The sequence below is a fragment of the Giraffa tippelskirchi genome, chromosome 8, assembly GCF_054371585.1.
Source record: "Giraffa tippelskirchi isolate mGirTip1 chromosome 8, T2T-mGirTip1v1.2.pri, whole genome shotgun sequence".
NCBI classification, from domain to species: domain Eukaryota; kingdom Metazoa; phylum Chordata; class Mammalia; order Artiodactyla; family Giraffidae; genus Giraffa; species Giraffa tippelskirchi.
In genome coordinates this window covers 10,444,105-10,468,586 of record NC_137282.1, presented here as the reverse complement: position 1 = coordinate 10,468,586, position 24,482 = coordinate 10,444,105, and the positions used below count along the sequence as shown (strand labels likewise).

The 24,482-nt window shown below is 39.5% G+C and overlaps 1 protein-coding gene across 50 annotated transcripts in view; it reads right to left on the bottom strand.

The window, feature by feature from the left end:
- LOC145518868 (A disintegrin and metallopeptidase domain 3-like) overlaps positions 1–24,482 on the bottom strand; it is a 109,213-nt gene that overhangs the window by 20,846 nt on the left and 63,885 nt on the right. For all 50 annotated transcript variants that reach the window (XR_014063384.1, XR_014063379.1, XR_014063380.1 and 47 more), the window contains 5 exons: positions 18,367–18,553; positions 14,055–14,153; positions 10,798–10,993; positions 10,219–10,309; positions 9,778–9,958 (listed from right to left, as the gene is read on the bottom strand). Coding sequence is in view for 27 of the 50 variants with exons in the window: in XM_081523968.1 (XP_081380094.1) it covers positions 9,778–9,958; positions 10,219–10,309; positions 10,798–10,993; positions 14,055–14,153; positions 18,367–18,553 (754 nt within the window). In the remaining 23 variants the exon portion in view is untranslated. The remainder of the gene's footprint in view (positions 1–9,777; positions 9,959–10,218; positions 10,310–10,797; positions 10,994–14,054; positions 14,154–18,366; positions 18,554–24,482) is intronic.

Genomic DNA, 24,482 nt, shown 5'->3' with positions numbered 1-24,482 from the left:
TTATTTGTATTGGGTATGGGCTTTCCTGGTGGCTCAGACAGTAAAGAATCCACTTGCAATGTGGGAGACCTGGGTTCAATTCTTGGGTTGGAAAGATCCCCTGGAGAAGGTAATGGCTACCCACTCCAGTATTCTGGCCTGGAGAACCCCCATGGACAGAGAAGACTGGCAGGCTAGAGTCCATGGGGTTGCAAAGAGTTGGACATGACTAAGTGACTTTCTCTTTCACTTCACTATGCTGTAACTTATCTGATCAACCTATAATTGGCATTTAGTGTGTCTTGTTTATTTTCTCTATTATAACTCACATCATAATTGCTATATATCAATGTCTATTTCCTAATATTTGAAAATTAAACTTAATTGCATCAGAAATAGAAAAAAAGTGTGATGATAAATTTGACTCCTAAACATTTAAAAATCACTTTCCATAAAGTACCTGTTAATTTATACTTATTTTAGGAAGATTACAAGTTATGCTTCTCACCATCAATTTTTTTTTACTTGAGGTATAGCTGATTTACAATGGTATATTAGTTTCAGATATACTACATATTGATTCAATATTTTTATATATTATACTCCATTTAAAATTAATATAAAATATTGGCTATATTCTTGTAGCTTATTTGGAAGACAACACAAACAGACAGAAAGACACACCACATTCTTGAATCAGTTCAGTTCAGTTCATTTCAGTCGCTCAGTTGTGTCCGACTCTTTGCGACCCCTGAATTGCAGCACGCCAGGCCTCTCTGTCCATCACCAACTCCCGGAGTCTACCCAAACCCATGTCCATCGAGTCGGTGATGCCATCCAACCATCTCATCCTCTGTCGTCCCCTTCTCCTCCTGCCCCCAATCCTATCCAGCATTAGGGTCTTTTCCAATGAGTCAACCCTTCGCATGAGGTGGCCAAAGTATTGGAGTTTCAGCTTCAACATCAGACCTTCCAATGAACACCCAGGATTGATCTCTTTTAGGATGGATTGATTGGATCTCCTTGCAGTCCAAGGGACTCTCAAGAGTCTTCTCCAACACCACAGTTGAAAAGCATCAATTCTTCGGCGCTCAGCTTTCTTTACAGTCCAACTCTCACATCCATACATGACCACTGGAAAAACCATAGCCTTGACTATATGGACTTTTGTTGGCAAAGTAATGTCTCTGCTTTTAAATATGCTATCTAGGTTGGCCATAACCTTCCTTCCAAGGAGTAAGAGTCTTTTAATTTCATGGCTGCAGTCACCATCTGCAGTGATTCTGGAGCAGAGTCAATACTGTCAAAAGGATACACTGTCCAAGGCAATTTACAGATTTACTGAAATTCGTATCAAATTACCAATGGCATTTTTCACAGAGCTAGAACAGAAATCATAAAATTTGTATAGAGACACAAAAGACCCCCTAATAACTAAAGAAATCTAAAGAAATGAAGCTGAAGAATCAGGCTCCCTGACTTAAGACTATACTACAAAGCTACAGTCATCAAAACAGGAAGGTACTGGCAAGAACACACATATAGATCAGTGGACTAGGACACAAAGCTGACGATAAACCCATACACCTATGGTCACCTAATCTATGACAAAGCAGGCAAGACTATACAATGGAGGAAAGACAGTCTCTTCAATAAGTGGTGCTGGGAAACTGGACAGCTATATGTAAAAAAAAAAATGAAATAAGAAAATTCTAACACCACACACAAAAATATCTCAAAATGAATTAAAGACTTAAATATATGACTGAATACTATAAAACTCTCAGAGGAAAAAAAGACCAAATATTCTTTAACATAAATTGCAGCAATATCTTTTTTGACCCATCTCCCAGAGTAATGGAAATAAAAACAAAAATAAATGGTACTTAATTAAATTAAAAAGCTGTTGCACAGCAAAGGGAATCATATTCAAAAACAAAAAGACAACTCACAGGATGGGAGAAGATATCTGCAAATGATGCAACTGACAAAGGATTAGTCTTTAAAATTTTCAAACATCTCATGCAGCTCAACACCATAAAAACACACAACCCAGTCAAAAAATGGGCAAAAGACCTAAAGAGAGACATTTCTCTAAAGAAGACATACAGATGGGTAAGAGACACATGAAAAGATGTTCAACATAGTTTATTATTGAAAAGTGAAAGTGTTAGTCCTCAGCTGTGTTTGACTCTTTGTAACCCCTTGGACTGTCAGAGAACTAAGATCATGGCATCCAATCTCATCACTTGATGGCAAATAGATGGGAAACAATGGAAACAGTGACAGATTTTATCTTCTTGGGCTTCAAAATCACTGTGGCAACTGCAGCCATGAAATTAAAAGACTCTTGCTTCTTGGAAGAAAAGCTATGACAAACATAGACAGCATATTAAAAAGCAGAGACATCACTTTGCAGACAAAGGTCTGTATAGTCAAAGCTATGATTTTTCCAGTAGTTATGTACAGATGGGAGTTGGACCATAAAGAAGACAGAGCATTGAAGAATTGATGCTTTCAAACTGTGGTGCTGGAGAAGACTCTTGAGAGTCCCTTGGACTGCAAGGAGATCAAGCCAGCCAATCCTAAGTGAAATCAAACCTGAACATTCATTGGAAGGACTGATGCTAAAGCTGAAGCTCCAATACTTTGGCCACTTGATGGGAAGAGTCAACTCATTGGAAAAGACCCAGATGCTGGGAAGGATTGAGGGCAGGAGGAGAAAGGGACAACAGGATGAGATGGTTGGATGGCATCACTGACTCAAAGGACATGAGTTTAAGCAGACTCCAGGAGATGGTGAAGGATAGGGAAGTCTGGCATGCTGCAGTCCATGGGGTCACAGATTGTCGAACAGGACTTATCGACTGAATGACAAGAAGGCTCCTTTGTCCATGGAATTCTCCAGGCAAAGAATGCTAGAGTGGGCAGCCATTCCTTTCTTCATGAGATCTCCCCGACCCAGAGATCAAATCCAGGTCTCCTGCATTGCCGGAAGATTTTTTTTACCACCTGAGCCACCAGGGAAGCCCATCAAATTATCAGAGAAACGTGAATCAAAACCGCAATGTGGTATCACCTCATATGGTCAGGACGACCATCATCAAAAAATCTACAAACAGTAAATGCTAGAGAGGGTAAGCAGAGAAGGGAACTCTTCTATGAGGTTTGTGGGGATGTAAATTGGTGCATCCACTATGGAGAACAGTTCCTTAAAAATGGAAATACCATATGATCTAGCAATCCCACTCCTGGGTATATAACCAGAGAAAAACTTGATTCAAAAGCATACATGCACCCCAATGTTCATTGCAGCACTATTCAAAATAGCCAAGACACAAAAGCAGATTAAATGTCCATCAGCAGATGAATGGATAAAGGATGAGTGGTACATATATACATTGGGCTATTAGCCACTAAAAAGAATGAATTAATGTCATTTGTAGCAACATAAATGGACCTGGTGATTATCAAACTAAGTGAAGTAAGTCAGACAGAGAGACAAATATCATAGGATATCACTTATGCACGTAATCTTAAAAACCATGGTTGAAATGAAGTTATTTACAAAATAGAAACTGACTCATAGACTTAGAGAATGAACTTATGGCTACTAGAGGTGAAGGGTTGCGGGGGAAGGATAGATTGGGTGTTTGGGATTGACATGTACACACTGTTATATTTAAAACAGATAAGGGAACTCTGTTCAATACTCTCTAATAACCTAAATGGGAAAAGAATCTGAAAAAAGTGGATTTATATATATATAACTGAATCACTTTGCTGTACACCTGAAACTGTACAATATTGTTAACACAATATTTTTAATCAACTGTACTCCAATATAAATTAAAATTAAAATAATAAAGTTAGCGTAAAATATTGGCTATGTTCTCTGTGCTGTGCAATATATTCTTGTAGCTTATTTATTTTATATATAGTAGTTTGTATCTCTTAATCTCTCCCTGCTTACCTCTTCCCAATGGTAATCACTAATTTGTTCTCTTTTAGTTTTTGTATTCTTCACCGCTGACTGGTTATTTCTTATATTTCTAGTTTTTCACTAAAATTCTCACTGTGTTCATTTCTTCTTTTCCCAAGTTCAGATAACATTTTTATTGCTTATGCTTTAAACTTTTTATCTGGTAAATTATCTTTTTTTGTTTTCCCAAATTTTTTTCTTTCATTTGAAATAATTCTTTTGTCTTCTCATTTTGTTTGACTTTGTCTCTATGAAATTAAGTAAAGAGTTACCTATTCTAGTCTTGAAGGGATGTCTTTGTGTCCCAGCATCCCTATACAGTCTGTGTGTACCCAGTGGTTTTTGTGGGAGAGCTAGATCTGACACGATCACGGGTCATATCCTGTCCCAGGGTGTGTTGCCTGCTGTCACTTTGGTGAGATGCAGTATTGATGACAAAGTGGTAGAGCCAGTGCCAGATGTGAGCTGAGACTTCTATGATCTGTGGCTATCACCATCCTACTGGGGAGATGGCATCAGGTCCCAAGCTGCTGATGGTGAATGGATAAGGACAACCTTATGGTATAAGGTTGGGTCCAAGCTGGTTCAGTTCCTTTTAAGTATGCACCTTCCCCCTCCATCCTGGGAATGACACCTCTGCCCCAGAGGGTATGATCCCTGAAGCAAGAGGGTGCTGGAGTGGGTGCCTGATGTGGTTGGGGCATGTGCCCTGGTATGACTCTGGAATGTCAGTCAGAATTCTAGATAATTCCTGATCCACTCCCTCTATAAGCAGCAGAAATAGCTGCCCTCGCCCCATTCAGCTCCATCCTTCCCAAGTGCACACTCTCCTCAGCAATGACAGACTTCGCCTTACTGCAAAGCAGCGCTGCAGCGAGAGAGGCCAGGGCCGATATTCAACATGGCTTGGTGTGCACCTTGCGTGGTCTCAGGAAAACAGCCAGAGCGCTAGGCAGGTACAATGTGCTTCCTCTTCCTTGTTCCCAGGAGTAAAGCCAGTGCGTATAGGTTCTTAGAGTCATGGTTTTTTATAGCCCTCCTGCTGACAGCTCAGTTGGTAAAGAATCCACCTGCAATGCAGGAGACTCTGGTTCAATTCTTTGGTCGGGAAGATCCACTAGAGAAGAGATAGGCTACCCGCTCCAGTATTCTTGGGCTTCCCTTGTGGCTCAGCTTGTAAAGAATCTGCCTGCAATGTGGGAGACCTGGGTTGAATCCCTGGGTTGAGAAGATCCCCTGGAGATGGGAAAGGCTACCCACTCCAGTATTCTGGCCTGGAGAATTCCATGGACTGTATAGTCCATGGGGTCGCAGAGTCAGATATGACTGAGCGACTGGCACTTACACGTGTAAGCCCCACTGATTTTCAAACTTGATAAGGGATCAAATCCCAGTGTCAGATCCCAGGCCTGGGGTGTCCAGCAACCAGTTTAAACCACTCACTCCCCAGGGAGGATCTCTGAACCACACACACACACACACACACACACACACACACACACACACACACCCCTCACCCTTCCTCTATGCTCCTTCCTAGAGGCACAGGTGCCATACTGATTGTTTGTCATTCCTGCCTACCTGACAAGTATCCAGTTTGTTTTCAGGGAGAATTGCTTCACATGTAGATGTATTTTTGATGTGTTCCTGGGGAGAGGCGAGTTTAACATCTTCTTATGATGACATCTTCATCTCCTCTCCATCAAATGTTATTTTTGATATCAAAATGATAGCACAGAAACAATAGCTGAATATTCACTTACTTTGAATTTATTTAATCACAGGTTAAGTTTTAGAAAAGGCAGAGGAACCAGAGGTCAAATTGCCAATATCCGCTGGATCATCGAAAAAGCAAGAGAATTCCAGAAAAAACATCTATTTCTGCTTTATTGACTATGCCAAAGCCTTTGACTGTGTGGATCACAATAAACTGTGGAAAATTCTGAAAGAGATGGGAATACCAGACCATCTGACCTGCCTCTTGAGAAACCTGTACGCAGGTCAGGAAGCAACAGTTAGAACTGGACATGGAACAACAGACTGGTTCCAAATAGGAAAAGGAGTACGTCAAGGCTGTATATTGTCACCCTGCTTATTTAACTTATATGCAGAGTACATCATGAGAAACTCTGGGCTGGAAGAAACACAAGCTGGAATCAAGATTGCCGGGAGAAATATCAATAACCTCAGATATGCGGATGACACCACCCTTATGGCAGGAAGTGCAGAAGAACTAAAGAGCCTCTTGATGAAAGTGAAAGAGGAGAGTGAAAAAGTTGGCTTAAAGCTCAACGTTCAGAAAACTAAGATCATGGCATCTGGTCCCATCACTTCATGGGAAATAGATGGGGAAACAGTGGAAACAGTGTCAGACTTTATTTTTTTGGGCTCCAGAATCACTGCTGATGGTGACTGCAGCCATGAAATGAAAAGACGCTTACTCCTTGGAAGGAGGGCTATGGCCAACCTAGATAGCATATTTAAAAGCAGAGACATTACTTTGCCAACAAAAGTCCGTCTAGTTAAGGCTATGGTTTTTCTAGTGGTCATGTATGGATGTGAGAGTTGGACTATAAAGAAAGCTGAGCGCCGAAGAATTGATGCTTCTGAACTATGGTGTTGGAGAAGACTCTTGAGAGTCCCTTGGACTGCAAGGAGATCCCATCAATCCATCCTAAAGGAGATCAATCCTGGGTGTTCATTGGAAGGACTGATGTTGAAGCTGAAACTCCAGTACTTTGGCCACCTCATGAGAAGAGTTGACTCATTGGAAAAGACCCTAATGCTGGGTAGGATTGGGGCGGGAGGAGAAGGGGACGACAGAGGATGAGATGGTTGGATGGCATCACCGACTCGATGAACATGGGTTTGGGTAGACTCCGGGAGTTGGTGATGGACAGAGAGGCCTGGCGTGCTGCAATTCATGGGGTCGCAGAGAGTCAGACACGACTGAGCGACTGAACTGAACTGAACTAAGTTAGAACATTTTCATGTTTTTTAGTCGTATGTTCAATTTCACGATTTTTTTGTACTGATAAACACTAGAGTATGTGTGTGTGTGCATATGTACATATATACTGGAATATATGTGTATACACATGTATATATATATTGCTGGGGTATGTTTGTGTGCATAGGTACATATATACCTGGTTATGAATGTGTATGTACATGTATATACATACTGGGGTATGTGTGCGCGCGCACATGTACATATATACTGGGGTATGGATGTATGTTCACATGTACATATATACTGGTGTGTGTGTGTGTGTGTGTGTGTGTGTGTGTGTGTGCATGTGTACATATATACTGGGGTATATGTGTGTGTGTGCACATGTACATATATACTGGAATATGTGTGTATACACATGCTGGGGTATGTGTGTGTGCACAGGTACATATATACTGGGGTATGGATATGTGTGCACATGTACATATATACTGGGATACGTGTGTGTGTGTGCACAGGTACATATATACTGGGGTATGGATGTCTATGTACATGCATATATATACTGGGGTGTGTGTGTGTGCACATGTACATATATACTGGGGTATGGATGTATGTTCACATGTACATATAATACTGGGATATGTGTGTGTGTGTGCATGTGTACATATATACTGGGGTACGTGTGTGTGTGTGCACAGGTACATATATACTGGGTTATGAATGTCTATGTACATGTATATATATACTGGTGTATGTGTGTGTGCACATGTACATATATACTGGGGTATGGATGTGTGTTCATATGTACATATATACTGGGGTATGGATGTGTGTTCACATGTACATATATACTGGGGTGTGTGTGTGTGCACCTGTACATATATATTGGGGTATGTGTGGGTGTGCACATGTACATATATATTGGGGTACACGTAGATGTGCATATATATACACACACACATATACACACAGACATAGTGGGGGTATCTTCTCTGATACCAACCGGGTGTCCAAGAATTCAATTCAACTTGTTCTGACACAATCTATCTGCAGTTAGAATCAGATTCCACAAGTTAGGGGGCTCAGTCCCACAAGACTATTCCCATTTCAGACAACAGATTCAAGTCTTTATCCTTCTGACCAACTGGTTATAAATTGGAGGTTCCCATGGCTCCCTCTCAGGTTTGATAATTTCCTAATTAGGCTCACAGAACTCAGGAAAGACTTCATTTATGTTTACTAATTTATGGGAAAGAATATAATTCAGGAGCGGCCAAACAGAAGAGACGCACAGGTCAAGTTATGCTGTCGGGCAAGAGGAGGTGTCATTGTCTCCACGCCCTCTCCAGGCACGTCCTCATTACAACACATTGTGTTCACCAGCTTACAAACTATCTTGAGTCTAGTTATTCAAAAATTTTTACAGAGTCCAATCTCCAGCCATACCACTCCCTTTACTGATGCTGTGAGTGGAGCGTAAAGCTCCACGCCAGTAATCAATTGGTCTTTCTGGTGACCAGCATACTCTGAAGCATCAAGAGGCACCACCCTGTTACCTCATTAGCATAAACTCAGGTTTCTTTGGATGAATCTAATTATGAATAACACCAAATATTCCTATCAGTCAGGAAATTCTAAGGTTTTGGAGCTCTGGGCCAGAAACCAAGGGAAAAGGCCAAATTAATTTTCTTGTGTGTGTTAAACCACATTATACTATTATACCACTATATTACTTTTTTTCTAATCAAATTAGCTAATAATTTTACATCTTTACTCTGCCATATTTATGGCAGACACTACTGCATTCTGCTTTAAATGTTTAAGGGGTGACATGACGTATCACTTCATAATGTAGTCAGCATCAGTATGCCCCTTTGTGACTAGAAGTGAAAGCTGCTCAGTCTTGTCCAGCTCTTTGCAACTTCATGGACTGTAGCCTGCCAGACTCCTCTGTCCAAGGAATTCTTCAGGCAACAATACTGGAGTGGGTAGCCTATCCCTTTTCTAGGGGATCTTCCCAACCCAGGAATCAAACTGGGGTCTCCTGCCTTGTAGGCAGATTCTTTACCAGCTGAGCTACCAGGGAAGCCATTATATTTATGTGAGACTATCTTTCACCATTCTGAGATAAGGTCACTATTTGCTTCCAATTTTCTCTATTCTTCATTTTTAAAAATATTGTATCTTAATGTAATCATTTTAATTAAAATGTGAAATAATTGCTTTCTTTTTTACTTTCATGTACTGGCTTTTAATGACACTGGTTTAAAAATTCTTTATGTTTATCAAAGTATTTAAGAAAAAGAAAAATGCATAAAACTCAAACTCTATTTTATTATTGTATCTTGTGGAAGGGTCCAATTTTAAACAAGTATGTTATGTTTTTGAAGAAAGAACTAGGGGAGTAGGCTAATGAGAAAATGTTTTAGTTTCATTGCAATTTAATTCTAGTCAAGTACTGTATTGCTAAATGTTGGCTTTTTTGGTTTTCCTTGTTTTACTCATTATTCAGTTTGTTCTGACCCATTTTTTTCATGTATCATTTGATACTTTTTCTTCTTTGATTACACAAACTGTCTCAGACCAGATCCTTGCCTACTGGACAAGTTTAGATTCTCAAATGTGAATAAACAAATTCAACTAACTACAGCAAAACTCACAATAAAAAGATAGACAGTGAAGCAAATATTCCTTTAGCCAATAGAAAGTGACCTTTTAATTGTATGATGATATAGTAACCAAAATTTATACCATTAATTACAAATTAAAAAATCTTAAGCTCTTTCTCTCTCTCTCGCTCACACACACACACTCAGACATCCATACATCATATATAGAATCAAGTAAAATTTTTATTTACCTTCCCTTCATCACACATGGTTCCAGACTGCGTAATAGTAGGGTCCGGATCTCTCTGAAATCTTAACTTTGCTGACATACATATATGGCCTCCAAGGTAGGTATATTGAACATCAATGTCATTCCTTGGTACTATAAGTGAATGTGTCCAGTGGCAAACTAACTTTCCACAAAGCAGATGCCTATCAATATATTAAAAAACTCTTAATGCTCATAGGTCTCTTAGAGACACAAGAGATTAGATAAAAAACAGTACAAAATATGAGGAGATCATAACACCAAAGCTATTCAGAACATACAGCAACTAATAAAGTGCAACGTATAAATTCATCTATATAAACCAGGTTCATCTTTCATTTGCATTAAGTGACTCTTGGCAGTATACATACACACAGACACTCACACAGGCATTTGAAAAGTGTATAAATTTCTAAATACATACGGAAAAAAACAAAAGCGTCCGTTACAGTTTCCATAAGGATCATTATGAATATTCACTTCTTCTGTACATTGATAAGTAGATTCTTTAGCAACTAAAAACATAAACAAATTTCCAATTACTCATCTTTAAAAAATTAAAAACTAAAACTGTGGTAAATTAATACTGAAATATCTAGACAACAATGCCTAGTCAATGTCATCAATTACATATTTCAGTGTTATCTACTGGCTATACAAGAAAAAGAAACACTTGCTGAACACTACCCACTTACAAAGAGGAGAGCTGGTATGACAGAGCAGAAACAATTAAGAAATCCTACAGTCTTCTGCACTATCTCTTATCTTCAATTCTAAATTCTACTCACTTTCTCCCAACCACCTCAAACTTGACTAATATCCTATTCATTTTCTCCTGTTCCTATTGGATCTGTTTTGCCTCTTGACGTAGTTCAAAGTTACATTGATTTCAATGTTATGTTCAAATTTGGATTTAACAAACAGTCCTTTTTATTTGGTGTTTTACTGACTTTAGAGAAATATAGTTTAAAAATAAAGCTCAGAAGAAAAGATAAATCATTACATTTTCCAAACAATTTTATGCACTGCTTTGTTCTATCTTGGCATTCTCCTCTAAAGCAATAAGAAGATTTATTATTGCACGTTTGTAAGTCAGCAGCTTTCATATCAGGTCCACAAAATTCAGACTCCCCATTGCAAAATTCTGGAAAATCACATGGATCAGTGCTTTTCCTACACTCTTTTCCTCTTTCAAATATCTGTGAGAAAAGGAAAAACACATATTTGCTTCGAAGTAGTAAAACAAATGTAAAAAAATTAAATAAGCATTGAATTTGTAGTTATCATTTTCATTACCGTTATGTTTGTAAGTATTCAAGCTATAAATTTGCTTAAAAGTTCTGGTGAAAGAGTTTGCAAAGAACCCAAATGCCTACAAATGTGTAAACAAACTGTGGTATGGACAATGGAATATGTTCAGCCACATAAAGGAATGGAGTGCTGATGTGTGCTACAAGGCGACTGAAACTCGGAAACCCTGGATTTGGTGAAGAAACCAGACACGAGGGTTCCCCCTGTATGGCTCTAGCTCTATGAACTGTCCAGAGCAGGGAAACCCACAGAGACCAAATGCAGTGCTGGTTGCCAGGAACTGAGGGGGAGGGAGAGAGGAGAGCAGGCGTGTCATGGGCCGGGGTCTCCTGTTTGGGTGAGGAAGCTGCTGTGGAACCAGGTCAAGGCGGAGGCCGCACAGCACGGTGAAGGCACTGAATGCTACTCTACACACTAAGTGCACTTGGAAATGGTTACATTCTCACTGTGTGACTTGCACTTCAATTTAAAAATGGCTCTAGCAAAAGTGCTCCTAGTTACAATGCTGTGGTTATCCTGAATACTCACTTCAAGATAAACAGAAAATATCTGAGATAAAACTACGCATATGTGTTTTTCAACTTTCGATTCTTGGGGACTAATCCATTGCACTCCTGAAACATTTTAACTAACTCAGATGCTGGTCTTTTCAGGTTCCTAAAATGTTTCTTAGTGGACACCCTTGTCCTTTTTGCCCTTCAAGTAATTTTCTTTTCAGGACTAACTCCACTTCTCCTAGGAAACTGCTTCTGACTCAGGATGACAGTTGGAACACTTCTCCCCAGACACAGTGGTGGGAAATTTAACTTAGGATGTAATGGTGGGTCAGGGCTTCTGCCACCTCCGGGGTGGAGATGGGTGTTGGGAAAGAGGGGATCCCTCTGCTCTTCTGAAATACCATACAGTATGGACTAGAAAAGCCAGGAACTGCACTGAGCTATCTGTACTGCATGCAGGAAAAGCTTGTCTGAGAACTGCCAAGGAAAAGCAAGGAAATCCAAGCGATGTATAGCACAAGAATCTTGCTGCTCCTGTTTTAAACAAAGACTCACTTGAGCATGACGCTAAACTCATGTTGTATGCAAGCTTCCTGAGTGCTTGGTTCTTATTCTTTGCTTGTCTGTTCATCATCAAGATACAGCTGACCCATGATAATTGCTGGTGTGCAGTACCAGACACAGCTCCTTAAAACTTCAGAGAGGAAAGTCTGGGTCCTGGCTACAACATGTTAGTCCCTGCTATGTGTCAGATAACAGCAGGTTAAACTATTGGTCTTCCATATCTTTGCACTTGGACTTGTGCCCATCTAAACTGAAAATTTATAAGAAAAAAAACACTGGATCAAGTCATTAAATTTCAGACCATGTCAGTGGAAGCTAGAACGGAAAGTAGACAGATAAAAAAAATAAAAAGCCTTTTTAGCTTATGGTCACTAATAAGAGAGGCATCTGCAACCCTTGAAAAGACAGTGAAAGCTAGATTCTATGCTATAACACGTAAGAAAGTTAATAGGAACTAACATAGGACATTGAAGCATGCTTCGAGAGTGAGGAGGAAAGGTCCTGGGCAGATGGTGGCAGTGGGTATATTCCCAGAACTAGAATGGAGTCACAGGTTCCCTCAAGTGTGAGAAATGAAAAGCCTGTCCAGGGCTACCTTCTACAGAACAATAAATGCAGTCCTGAATGTTAAAAACAAAAGACGATAGCTGGGAGTTACAGGTTTTAGTTGGAACTTCTTGACAGAATTCACTGCTGTTACCCTTAATGTCTCCCTAGCAACTTATACTATGAATTTTCACTGGACCAAATGCAGGAATTATCTCTGTTGCAAAGAATTATCCTTTGAGATGTAGGTAGAGGGCAATAGTGGGTGTGTACTAAGTTACTTCAGTCATCTCCAACCCTTTGTGACCCTGTGGAATGCAGGGGCCAGGCTCCTCTGTCCATGGGATTCTCCTGGCAGGCAGGCTCTTTACCACCAGCGTCACCTGGGGAGCCCAGATGGAAATGGACTGTTTAGAAAATTCAACTGCTCAGTCTCACTGATTTGGAGACAAAGACAAAGGTGAGAGGTCTGGGGAAGGAAAGAACAACACCGTTTATTGCTAAGAAGTGGAAACACTAGGCTGGCCTCTACATTAATGTGCCTTGAAACAAATGAACACTGGCTTTAAGAACAAGCCCACTGAGTGAAAAAACAAACGAACAAACAAACATACAGAGAACAGGGTAAAATGATGTGGGGAGAGACGTCACTGGCAGTGGAAAAACAAACCTGACAACAAAACCTCTAATCAGTCAGCATTTATGTTTGTCATAGCCTCCTGAAAGTGATGCAAAAAAACGTGAGTTGTTAAAATGAAGCAATCCCTAGAACAGAACTTACCCAGTCTCCTATCAGAGGCGGCTATGAAGGAAAACTGAACGGAAAACTTCCCAAGGGAAGTCAAAGATTCAGTGAGTGATTGACAAAGTTCATCTTCAGTATTAGATATGCTACATATTGCTGACTATTCCTTATGGATTCCTTTTTTCTGCTACTTTCAAAGTGAGGGGTTACTATTATAACTGTCTGTTTATTCAAGTCTTGTATCTCAAGTGTGTGTTGGGTGGCTTATTCATAATTTTATCATAAGTAGATTGTCAGGAGCTACATTCAATTATGACCAAGAGGAACTCACGACACCCAAATTACCTGAAACTGTTATTAAATGGCATAATAGGATGAGTTCTGAGTAGAGATCGAAACAGTAAGATTAGAGGTAGGGCTAAAAAGTTGATTGGAAAAGGTCTAGAGACCTCTCAATTCTGAAATCAACTGTGTATGAGTCAAGAACATACAACAATATATTTGAAAGATGAGTAAAAATTATGTGAAAAAAAGCTAAAAAGCCCACAAGAGCAAGAACTTCATGGAAGAAAATAAGGCAATATTCTGAAAACTTACCTGACAACTTGTTTTTCCACAACATGGTCCACTACCACATTCTGCTGTTCCAATCAGAACACAGCTTGAAGGATCACAGCATTTTAAATGAGCACATTTCTGAAAGCAAAGATAATCAAGTTAAATAAAAGGAATTTTGAACTAAATCATTTTACTTATAACATAATATCTTAAGACATGTCTCTAATTACAATCACAGTATAATTTTTATATCTGTATCTATTTTTAACACTTCACCTAAACAATGTATTTTGATATAGAAAAAAGTTGTAATGAAATCATTCATGATTCTATGCTCAAGAATCTGACTGTTAAAAATGTAATGCAATTTATTTCAATCTTTTTGTGTTAATAAATATATGAACAATAAATTTTGAGATTTTTTTTTCATTTGTGTGTGTGTGTGTGTGTGTGTGTGTGTTACTTATTCAGTAGCATCCATCTCTTTGTGACCCTATGGGCTGTAGCCTTGCCAGGTTCCTCTGTTCATGGAATTCTCCAGGCCAGAACACTGGAGTGGGTAGCCATTCCCTTCTCCAAGGGATCTTCCTAACCCAGGATCGAACCTGGGTCTCCCACATTGCAGGTAGATTTATTACCGTCTGAGCCACTAGGAAACTACTTATCTATCTTATCAATTCTCCTCAAGATATTCTGTGATTACATAAAAATTTTTGGATGTGACAAAATCAGTTCAGTTCAGTACAGTCGCTCAGTCGTGTCCAACTCTTTGCGACCCCATGAATTGCAGCACGCCAGGCCTCTCTGTCCATCACCAACTCCCGGAGTCTACCCAAACCCATGTCCATCGAGTCGGTGATGCCATCCAACCATCTCATCCTCTGTCGTCCCCTTCTTCTCCAGCCCCCAATCCTACCCAGAATTAGGGTCTTTTCCAATGAGTCAACCCTTCGCATGAGGTGGCCAGAGTATTGGAGTTTCAGCTTCAACATCAGACCTTCCAATGAACACCCAGGATTGATCTCTTTTAGGATGGATTGATTGGATCTCCTTGCAGTCCAAGGGACTCTCAAGACTCTTCTCCAACACCACAGTTCAAAAGCATCAATTCTTCGGCGCTCAGCTTTCTTCATGTCCAACTCTCACATCCATACATGACCACTGGAAAAACCATAGCCTTGACTAGATGGACCTTTGTTGGCAAAGTAATGTCTCTGCTTTCAAATATGCTATCTAGGTTGGCCATAACCTTCCTTCCAAGGAGTAAGAGTCTTTTAATTTCATGGCTGCAATCACCATCAGCAGTGATTCTGGAGCCCCAAAAAATAAAGTCTGACACTGTTTCCACTGTTTCCCCATCTATTTCCCATGAAGTGATGGGACCAGATGCCATGATCTTAGTTTTCTGAACATTGAGCTTTAAGCCAATTTTTTCACTCTCCTCTTTCACTTTCATCAAGAGGCTCTTTAGTTCTTCTTCACTTCCTGCCATAAGGGTGGTGTCATCTGCATATCTAAGGTTATTGATATTTCTCCCGGCAATCTGGATTCCAGCTTGTGCTTCATCCAGCAGAGCATTTCTCATGACGTACTCTACATATAAGTTAAATAAGCAGGGTGACAATATACAGCCTTGACGTACTCCTTTTTCTATTTGGAACCAGTCTGTTGTCCCATGTCCAGTTCTAACTGTTGCTTCCTGACCTGCATACAGGTTTCTCAAGAGGCAGGTCAGATGGTCTGGTATTCCCATCTCTTTCAGAATTTTCCACAGTTTATTGTGATCCACACAGTCAAAGGCTTTGGCATAGTCAATAAAGCAGAAATAGATGTTTTTCTGGAACTCTCTTGCTTTTTCGATGATCCAGCGGATGTTGGCAGTTTGATCAATGGTTCCTCTGCCTTTTCTAAAATCAGCTTGAACATCTGGAAGTTCACGGTTCACGTATTGCTGAAGCCTGGCTTGGAGAATTTTGAGCATTACTTTACTAGCATGTGAGATGAGTGTAATTGTGCCGTAGTTTGAGCATTCTTTGGCATTGCCTTTCTTTGGAATTGGAACGAAGACTGACCTCTTCCAGTCCTGTGGCCACTGCTGAGTTTTCCAAATTTGCTGGCGTATCGAGTGCAGCACTTTCACAGCATCACCTTTGAGGATTTGAAATAGCTCAACTGGAATTCCATCACCTCCACTAGCTTTGTTCGTAGTGATGCTTTCTAAGGCCCACTTGACTTCACATTCCAGGATGTCTGGCTCTAGGTGAGTGATCACACCATAGTGATTATCTGGGTCATGAAGATCTTTTTTCTACAGTTCTTCTGTGTATTCTTGCCACCTTTTCTTAATATCTTCTGCTTCTGTTAGGTCCATACCATTTCTGTCCTTTATCGAGCCTATCTTTGCATGAAATGTTCCCTTGGTATCTCTAATTTTCTTGAAGAGATCTCTAGTCTTTCCCATTCTATTGTTTTCCTCTATTTCTTTGCACTGATCACTGAGGAAGGCGTTCTTATCTCTCCTTGCTATTCTTTGGAAATCTGCATTCAAGTGGAACTCTGCATTCAAGTGGATATATCTTTCCTTTTCTCCTTTGCTTTTTGCTTCCCTTCTTTTCACAGCTATTTGTAAAGACTCCTCAGACAGCCATTTTGCTTTTTTTGCATTTCTTTTTCTTGGGGATGGTGTTGATTCCTGTCTCCTGTACAATGTCATGAACATCCGTCCATAGTTCATCAGGCATTCTATCAGACGTAGTCCCTTAAATCTATTTCTCACTTCCACTGTATAGTCATATGGGATTTGATTTAGGTCATACCTGAATGGTCTAGTGGTTTTCTCCACTTTCTTCAATTTCAGCCTGAATTTGGCAATAAGGAGTTCATGATCTGAGCCACAGTCAGCTCCTGGTCTTGATTTTGCTGACTGTATAGAGTTTCTCCATCTTTGCCTGCAAAGAATATAATCAATCTGATTTTGGTATTGACCATCTGGTCATGTCCATGTGTAGAGTCTTCTCTTGTGTTGTTGGAAGAGGGTGTTTGCTATGACCAGTGCATTCTCTTGGCAGAACTCTATTAGCCTTTGCCCTGCTTCATTCTGTACTCCAAGGCCAAATTTGCCTGCTACTCCAGGTGTTTCTTGACTTCCTACTTTTGCATTCCAGTCCCCTACAATGAAAAGGACATCTTTTTCCGGTGTTAGTTCTAGAAGGTCTTGTAGGTCTTCATAGAACTGTTCAGCTTCAGCTTCTTCAGTGTTACTGGTGGGGGCATAGACTTGGATTACCGTGATATTGAATGGTTTGCCTTGGAAATGAACAGAGATCATTCTGTTGTTTTTGAAATTGCATCCAAGTACTGCATTTTGGACTCTTTTGTTGACTATGATGGCTACTCCATTTCTTCTAAGGGATTCCTGCCCACCGTAGTAGATGTAATGGTCATCTGAGTTAAATTTACCCATTCCAGTCCATCTTAGTTCGCTGATTCCTAGAATGTCTATGTTCACTCTTGTCATCTCTTGTTTGACCACTTCCAGTTTGCCTTCATTCGTGGACCTAACACTCCAGGTTCCTGTGCAATATTGCTCTTTACAGCATCCAACCTTGCTTCTATCCCCAGTGCCATCCAAAACTGGGTGTTGTTTTTGTTTCGGTTCCATCCCTTCATTCTTTCTGGAGTTATTTCTCCACAGATCTCCAGTAGCATATTGGGCACCTATCAAGCTGGGGAGTTCATCTTTCAGTGTCTTATCTTTTTGCCTTTTCACACTGTTCATAGGGTTCTCAAGGCAATAATACTGAAGTGGTTTGCCATTCCCTTCTCCAGTGGACCACATCCATACATGACTACTGGAAAAACAAGGCTTTGACTATACGGTTCTTTGTGGGCAAAGTGATATCTCTCTTCTTGAATTCAATTTTGTGAAACCAAGCTAAAATAAATGAAGTTCCCCCAAAGCAAGGACTGAGATTAGAAGATGAAGATGTGAACAGCAGCATACATTTAATAACTCAGTGATCTAAATCAGTCACTTTAAAGGAATTCATGGATGATTTAGGTGATAATTATACTACTGCTGGAATTGATGTGTATGATACAGAAATATGGGTAATATTTACACAATAAGGAAAATCTTCATTCAACCCATGTTGCACTTACCCTATTCTTAAATTCTTCAACTTCAAATTCTGGATGAGCCAGTTATCACATGCCCCATAGCTTCCCATCTTAGATGTTTGGCTATATGGTACAATTTTTTTTTTTTTAAAGTTCTCCCCCTTTATGTCACATCTACATTTGTAAGATTACCTTACAAACCCAAAAACAAATATCAGTCTTTTTCACTAACCTCTTTAGCACCACAGTCACATTGCTCAGGTGGTTCTAAAATTCCATTGCCACAAATTGCATTTCTTCCTTGTGGAACCACTTTTGGAACTGTTTTATTCTGAAGACATTCAAATTTAGGCTGTGAAGTTGTATGTTTAAATTCATCTATGCTGCAACTGCTAAAAAACTTTATGCCATGGGAACGTCTAAAATTAAATTGCATTTCTTAGTTAAAAGGAATAAAATCATGATCAAAGTAACACTCCTCAATAACATACTGTGAATTATTTACTTCTTCACTTAGACAATAGCCAAGAAGTGGAGAGTGCTTTATTTTTAACTCAGTTAGTAATAAAAGAATAAGATCATTTCTATTCTAATTCAATATAACAGACATCTAATAAGTAGAGGATGTTAAGGAGGTTGCATGATTGAGAAGATGTTAAACAAAACAGTGCTTGTTGACAAAAAGGCTCTACTTAAGTACAACTTACTGTTTATTACTTTCCTTATTATTCACAACACTGTCAAGATTATAATCATTATAGTAAGAAGAACTAATGATTATTAAGAAAATTATACATACTAGGGATAATATAGAAAACTGAAAGAATAAACACATTCTTGCATTAATTAAAAGTTGATTGCTTTAATTAAAAGTCAGAATTATTTTTACTTTGGTAACAAAATTAAAACAGCTCAACATTAAGTATATAGAATGCATAAACCCTAGATTCTCTCTAGTTTGATATTTCTATATTACTAGTACACTGTTTAATGGGTTTTTGTTTAAATTAGTAACAAACTCATACTTAGAGAAATGACATGAGAAACAAATTTTGTTTCCTAAACCAGTTGAGTAATTACCAATGGGACACCCTGATCACTCTAAATATTTTAATGTATAACTCTTACAGAGAAATGAATTCTCTTAAAACAGACCTTCAATAACAGGAAACAAAGATATGTTGTTATCATCTAATTCTTTTATCAGGTTCAAATTTCCCCTTCATCATGGTACTGGCACTCTACAGCAAGAAGATCCACTTCAGAACCAACCACTGCATTGAGTACTCCTATCTCTTTAGTTTAGTTGACTACATTTTTCGTGGCATTTCTGACATTCAAAAGTTTTATAGTCACAGGCTGATTATTTGGGAAAATGTGCCTCAGTTTAGGTTTATGAAATGTTTCCTGATACTTAGACTGAGGTTATGTATCTTGTTAAATGCATCACAGAAGTGTTGCTGAGACTGTCTGCTCCATTGCATCCTAATAGCACATGATTCCAACTTGCTATCTTTTTGAAAAAAGTCATTTTGATTAGGTGATTAAAGTCTATACTCTAGCATCTCTTTCTCTCCTTATCTCTTAATAATTATTTGGGCAGAAGTTTTACGTATATATATCCTTTCTAGTTATATTTTCAATATATTCACTATGTATATATATATATAATTTTTATAACCTTATTTTAATATATCCATTCAATATATTTATTCACTTCAAATAATATTTTCATGTATTTATATGAATATGGACTCAAATTTTCCTAGTACACTAACAGGGATTTTAATCCTTAATTAACATTAAATATGACTTTCAAATTGTCCTAGATTTGCCTGTTGGAAGACTCTTTCAAACTGTTTTGTGTCCATGAGGCACATATCCAAATTCTTTGAACATCTTCTTATATTCTGACACAAATGCTCATGGCTCATTTGTATCTTGTCTATATTAGTCCTGGAATCAGGCACATGATGTCTCCAACTATGTTCTTTCTCAAGATTGCTATGGCTATTCAGGGTCCATTCAAATTTTCGGATTGTTTATTTTATATCTGGGGAAATTGTCATCACAATTTGAATAGGGATTATATTGAATGTGCAGATTGATTTGGATAATACAGATTGTTGCTGTTCAGTCACCCAGTTGTGTCCAACTCTTTGTGATCCCACGAACTGCAAAACGCCAGGCCTCCCTGTATCTCACCATCTCCCGAAGTTTGCCCAAGTTCATGTCCACTGTATTGGTGATGCCATCCAGACATCTCATCTTCCGATGCCCTCTTCTCCTTCTGCCCTCAATCTTTCCCAGCATCAGGGACTTTTTCAATGAGCTGGATGTTTGCATCAGATGCCCAAGATACTGGAGCTTCAGCTTCAGTGTCAGTCCTTACAACAAGTATTCAGGGTTGATTTCCCCTAAGATTAACTGGTTTGATCTCCTTGCTGTCCAAGGGACTCTCAGGAATCTTCTCCAGCACCACAGTTTGACGGCATCAGTTCTTTGGTGCTCTGCCTTCTTTATGGTCCAGCTCTCACAACTGTAGATGACCACTGGGAAGACCATAGTCCTGTCTATACAGACCTTCGTCGGTAGACTAATGTCTTTGCTTTCAACACACTGTCTAGGTTTGACGTAGCTTCCCTGGTGGCTCAGATGGTAAAGCACCTGCCTGCAGTGTGGGAGACCTGGGTTTGATCCCTGGGTTGGGAAGATCCTCTGGAGAAGGAAATAGCAACCCACTCCAGTACCCTCGCCTGGAAAATCCCATGGACGGAGAAGCCTGGTAAGCTACAGTCCATGGAGTTGCAAAGAGCTGGACACGACTGAGCGACTTCACTTTTTTTTTTTTTTTCCTGCCAAGAAGCAATTGTCTTCTGATTTCATGTCTCCAGTCACCATCCACAAAGATCTTAGGGCCCAAGAAAAGGATATCTGTCACTACTTCCACCTTTTCCCCTTGTATTTGCCATGAAGTCATGGGGCCAGATGCCATGGTCTTAGTTTTTTTAATGTTTAATTTTAAGCTGGCTCTTTCACTGTCATACTTCACTCTCATCAAGAGGCTCTTTAGTTCCTTAGTTCCTCTTCACTTTCTGCCATTAGAGTGGTATCATCCATATATCTGAGGTTGTTGATGTTTCTCCTGCCTATCTTGAGTCCAGCTTGTGACTCATTCAGCCTGGCATTTCTCATGCTCTGCTAAGCGTATAGGTTAAACAAACAGGGTGACAGCAGACAGTCTTGTCATACTCCTATCTTCATTTTGAACCAATCAGTTGTTCCATACAGGGTTTTAACTGTTGCCTCTGGACCTGCATAAGGTTTCCCAGGAGACAGGTAAGATGGTCTAGTATTCCTGTCTCTTTAAGAGCCTTCCACAGTTTATTATGATCCACACAGTCAAAGGTTTTAGCCCAATTGATGAAACAGAGGTTGATGTTTTTCTGGAATTCCCTTGTTTTCTCTCTGATCCAGGGAATGTTAGCAATTTGATCTCTGGTTCCTCCGTCTTTTCTAAAACCAGCTTGGATATCTGAAAGTTCTTGGTTTGCATAACACTGAAGCCTAGCATGCAAGATTTTAAGCATGACCTTACTAGCATGGGAGATGAGTGCAATTATCCTATGGTTGGAACATTCTTTAGTACTACCCTTCTTGGAAATTGGGATAAGGATTGACCTTTTCCAGTCCTAATATGGATAGTTTAACAATATTAATTCTTCCAATGCATGAGCATGAAGTATTTCTTTGTTTCCTAGCATATTATTTAATTCCTTACATCAGTGTCTTATATTTCTCAGTACACATCTTTCACTTTCTTGGCCTTTAAATTTATTCTAGGTGATTTATTCTTTTTGATGCTATTGAATGGGATTGCTTTCTTAATTTCTACTCCTGATAATTTGTTTTTAGTATATAGCAACACAAAGTATTTTATATATTAATTTTGCATACTGTAACTTCCCTGAATATGCTTATTACTTCTGACAGTTTTTGGTAGAGTCCTTTAGGGTTTTCTATGTGCAAAATCATGTCATCTGCATACAGTGACAGTTTTACTCTTCCTTTCTGATTTAGATAACTTTTATCTCTATCTATCACCTAACTGCTTTGCCTAGGACTTTCAATACCATTTTGAATAAAGTGGCAAGGCTGTGCAACCTTGTCTCGTTTCCAGATGTTAGATGGAAATCATCCATCTTTACACTGCTTTTTTTGTTTTGCATATTTTTGTTTTTGGCCACACTATGCAGCATGCAGGATCCTAGTTTCCTAACCAGGACTGAACCCATGATTTCTATAGTAGAAGCTCAGAGTCTTAACCACCAGACTGCCAGGAAGTCCTTGCACTGTTGAGTAGGATGTTAGCTGTGGTTTGTCATATGTAACCATATTAAGTTGAAGCACGTTCCACAATGTCTACTTCGTTAAGGGTATTTATCATAAATGGATTTGAATTTTTTCAAATAATTTTTTAATGTATTGAGATGATCATGTTTTGTAAATGCGGTATAACATATTGAGTTACAGATGTTGACTCACTCTTGCACCCTTGAAATAAATCCCTCTCTTCATATTATGCATGCATGCATGCCAAGTCGCTTCGATCTTGGCTGACTCTTTGTGACCTCAAGGACTGAAGCCCACCAGGCTCTTCTGTCCATGGAATTCTCCAGGCAAGAATACTGGAGTGACTTGCCATGCCTTTCTCCAGGGGATCTTCCTGACCCTGAATCAAACTCTCATCTCGTAAGTCTCCTGCATTGGTAAATGGATTCTTTACCTCTAGCACTGCCAGGGAAGCCCTAATCATGATATATGATCATTTTAATGTGCTGTTGAATTTTTTAAAATTTACTATTTTAGTTGAAAGATAATTTCTGTACACTGTTATGTTGGTTTCTGCCATATATTAACATGAATCAGCCACATATATATGTGTCCCCTCCCTCTTGAACCTCCTTCCCACCTTCCACCCCATCTCACCCTTCTAGGTTGTCACAGAGCCCTAGCTTGAGGTCCCTGAGTCATACAGCAAATTCCCACCGGCTGTCTCTTTGACATATGGTAGTGGATATGTTTTCCCTGCTACCCTCTCCATTTGTCCCTCCCTCTCCTTGCCCTGCTCCCAGATACCATAATTCTGTTCTCTGTTTCTGTGTCTCCACTGCTGCTCTGCAGATAGGTTCATCAGTAACATCTTTCTAGATTCCATATATATATATTTACATGTTAATGTACGATACTTCTTTTTCTCTTTCTGACTTACTTCACTTTGTTTTTAATGGCTCTACGTTCATCTACCTCAGCAGCACTGACTCATTGCATTCCATTTTATGGTTGAGTAATATTCATATGTATATATGTACCACAGCTTCTTTATCCATTCATCTGTCAATGGGCATCTAGGTTGCTTCCATGTCCCAGGTATCAGAAATAGTGCTTCAGTGAACATTGGGGTACATGGGTCTATTTCAATTATGGCTCTCTCAAGGTATGCCCAGTAGTGGGATTGTTGGGTCATATGGTAGTTTAATTCCTAGCTTTTTAAGGAATCTCCATACTGTCTTCTATAGCTGCTGTATCGATTTCCATTCCCACCAACAGTGTAAGAGGCTTTCCTTTTCTCCACATCCTCTCTAGCATTTATTATTTGTAGATTTTTGATGATGGTCCTTCTGACTGGTGTGAGGTGGTATCTCACTGCAGTTGTGATTTGCAGTTCTCTAATAATGAGTAATGTTGAGCATCTTTTCATGTGTTTATTAGCAATTTGTATGTCCTGTTTGGAGAACAAATCAAAATATAATAATAATAATAATAATAGTTTTTCTCTGATCTCTGTTGTCAGTGTCCTTTTCCTTGCTGTGAGTTACAGTTCACCTCTACATCCCTAGGATGCTCTCCAATACTGGGCTGGTCTCAGGACCTGCTGTCGGGACAGCTCAGATTCTGGCCCTACACCCGCGTATTCTTGCCTCCAATGTCCACAGTGCCAGAGTTAGGGTGTTCTGTTCTGTGGGAATTCTCATTCTCCCTTTATACATTTCATAGACACAGAGTTTGCCTAGTTGATTGTTTGGATTTAATCTTCAGCTTGTACAGTTGATAGGAAGGTTTTCAATCCTCTTCCCTAGCCACACTGCCCCTGGGGTTCAATTGCGGTTTTATCTCCACCTCTACATGTGGGTTGTCTACAGGAGTTTGTTCCCGAGGCTGCCCTGGAGGACCTGGTTCTGCTCCAGAGAGGACCAGGTGTGGAAGTGGTGCAGCTGCTTGGATCGCAGGTACTCTGGCAGCTCCAGGTATGCAGGGGAGCTGGAGGTCTGGGGAGTAGGAGACATG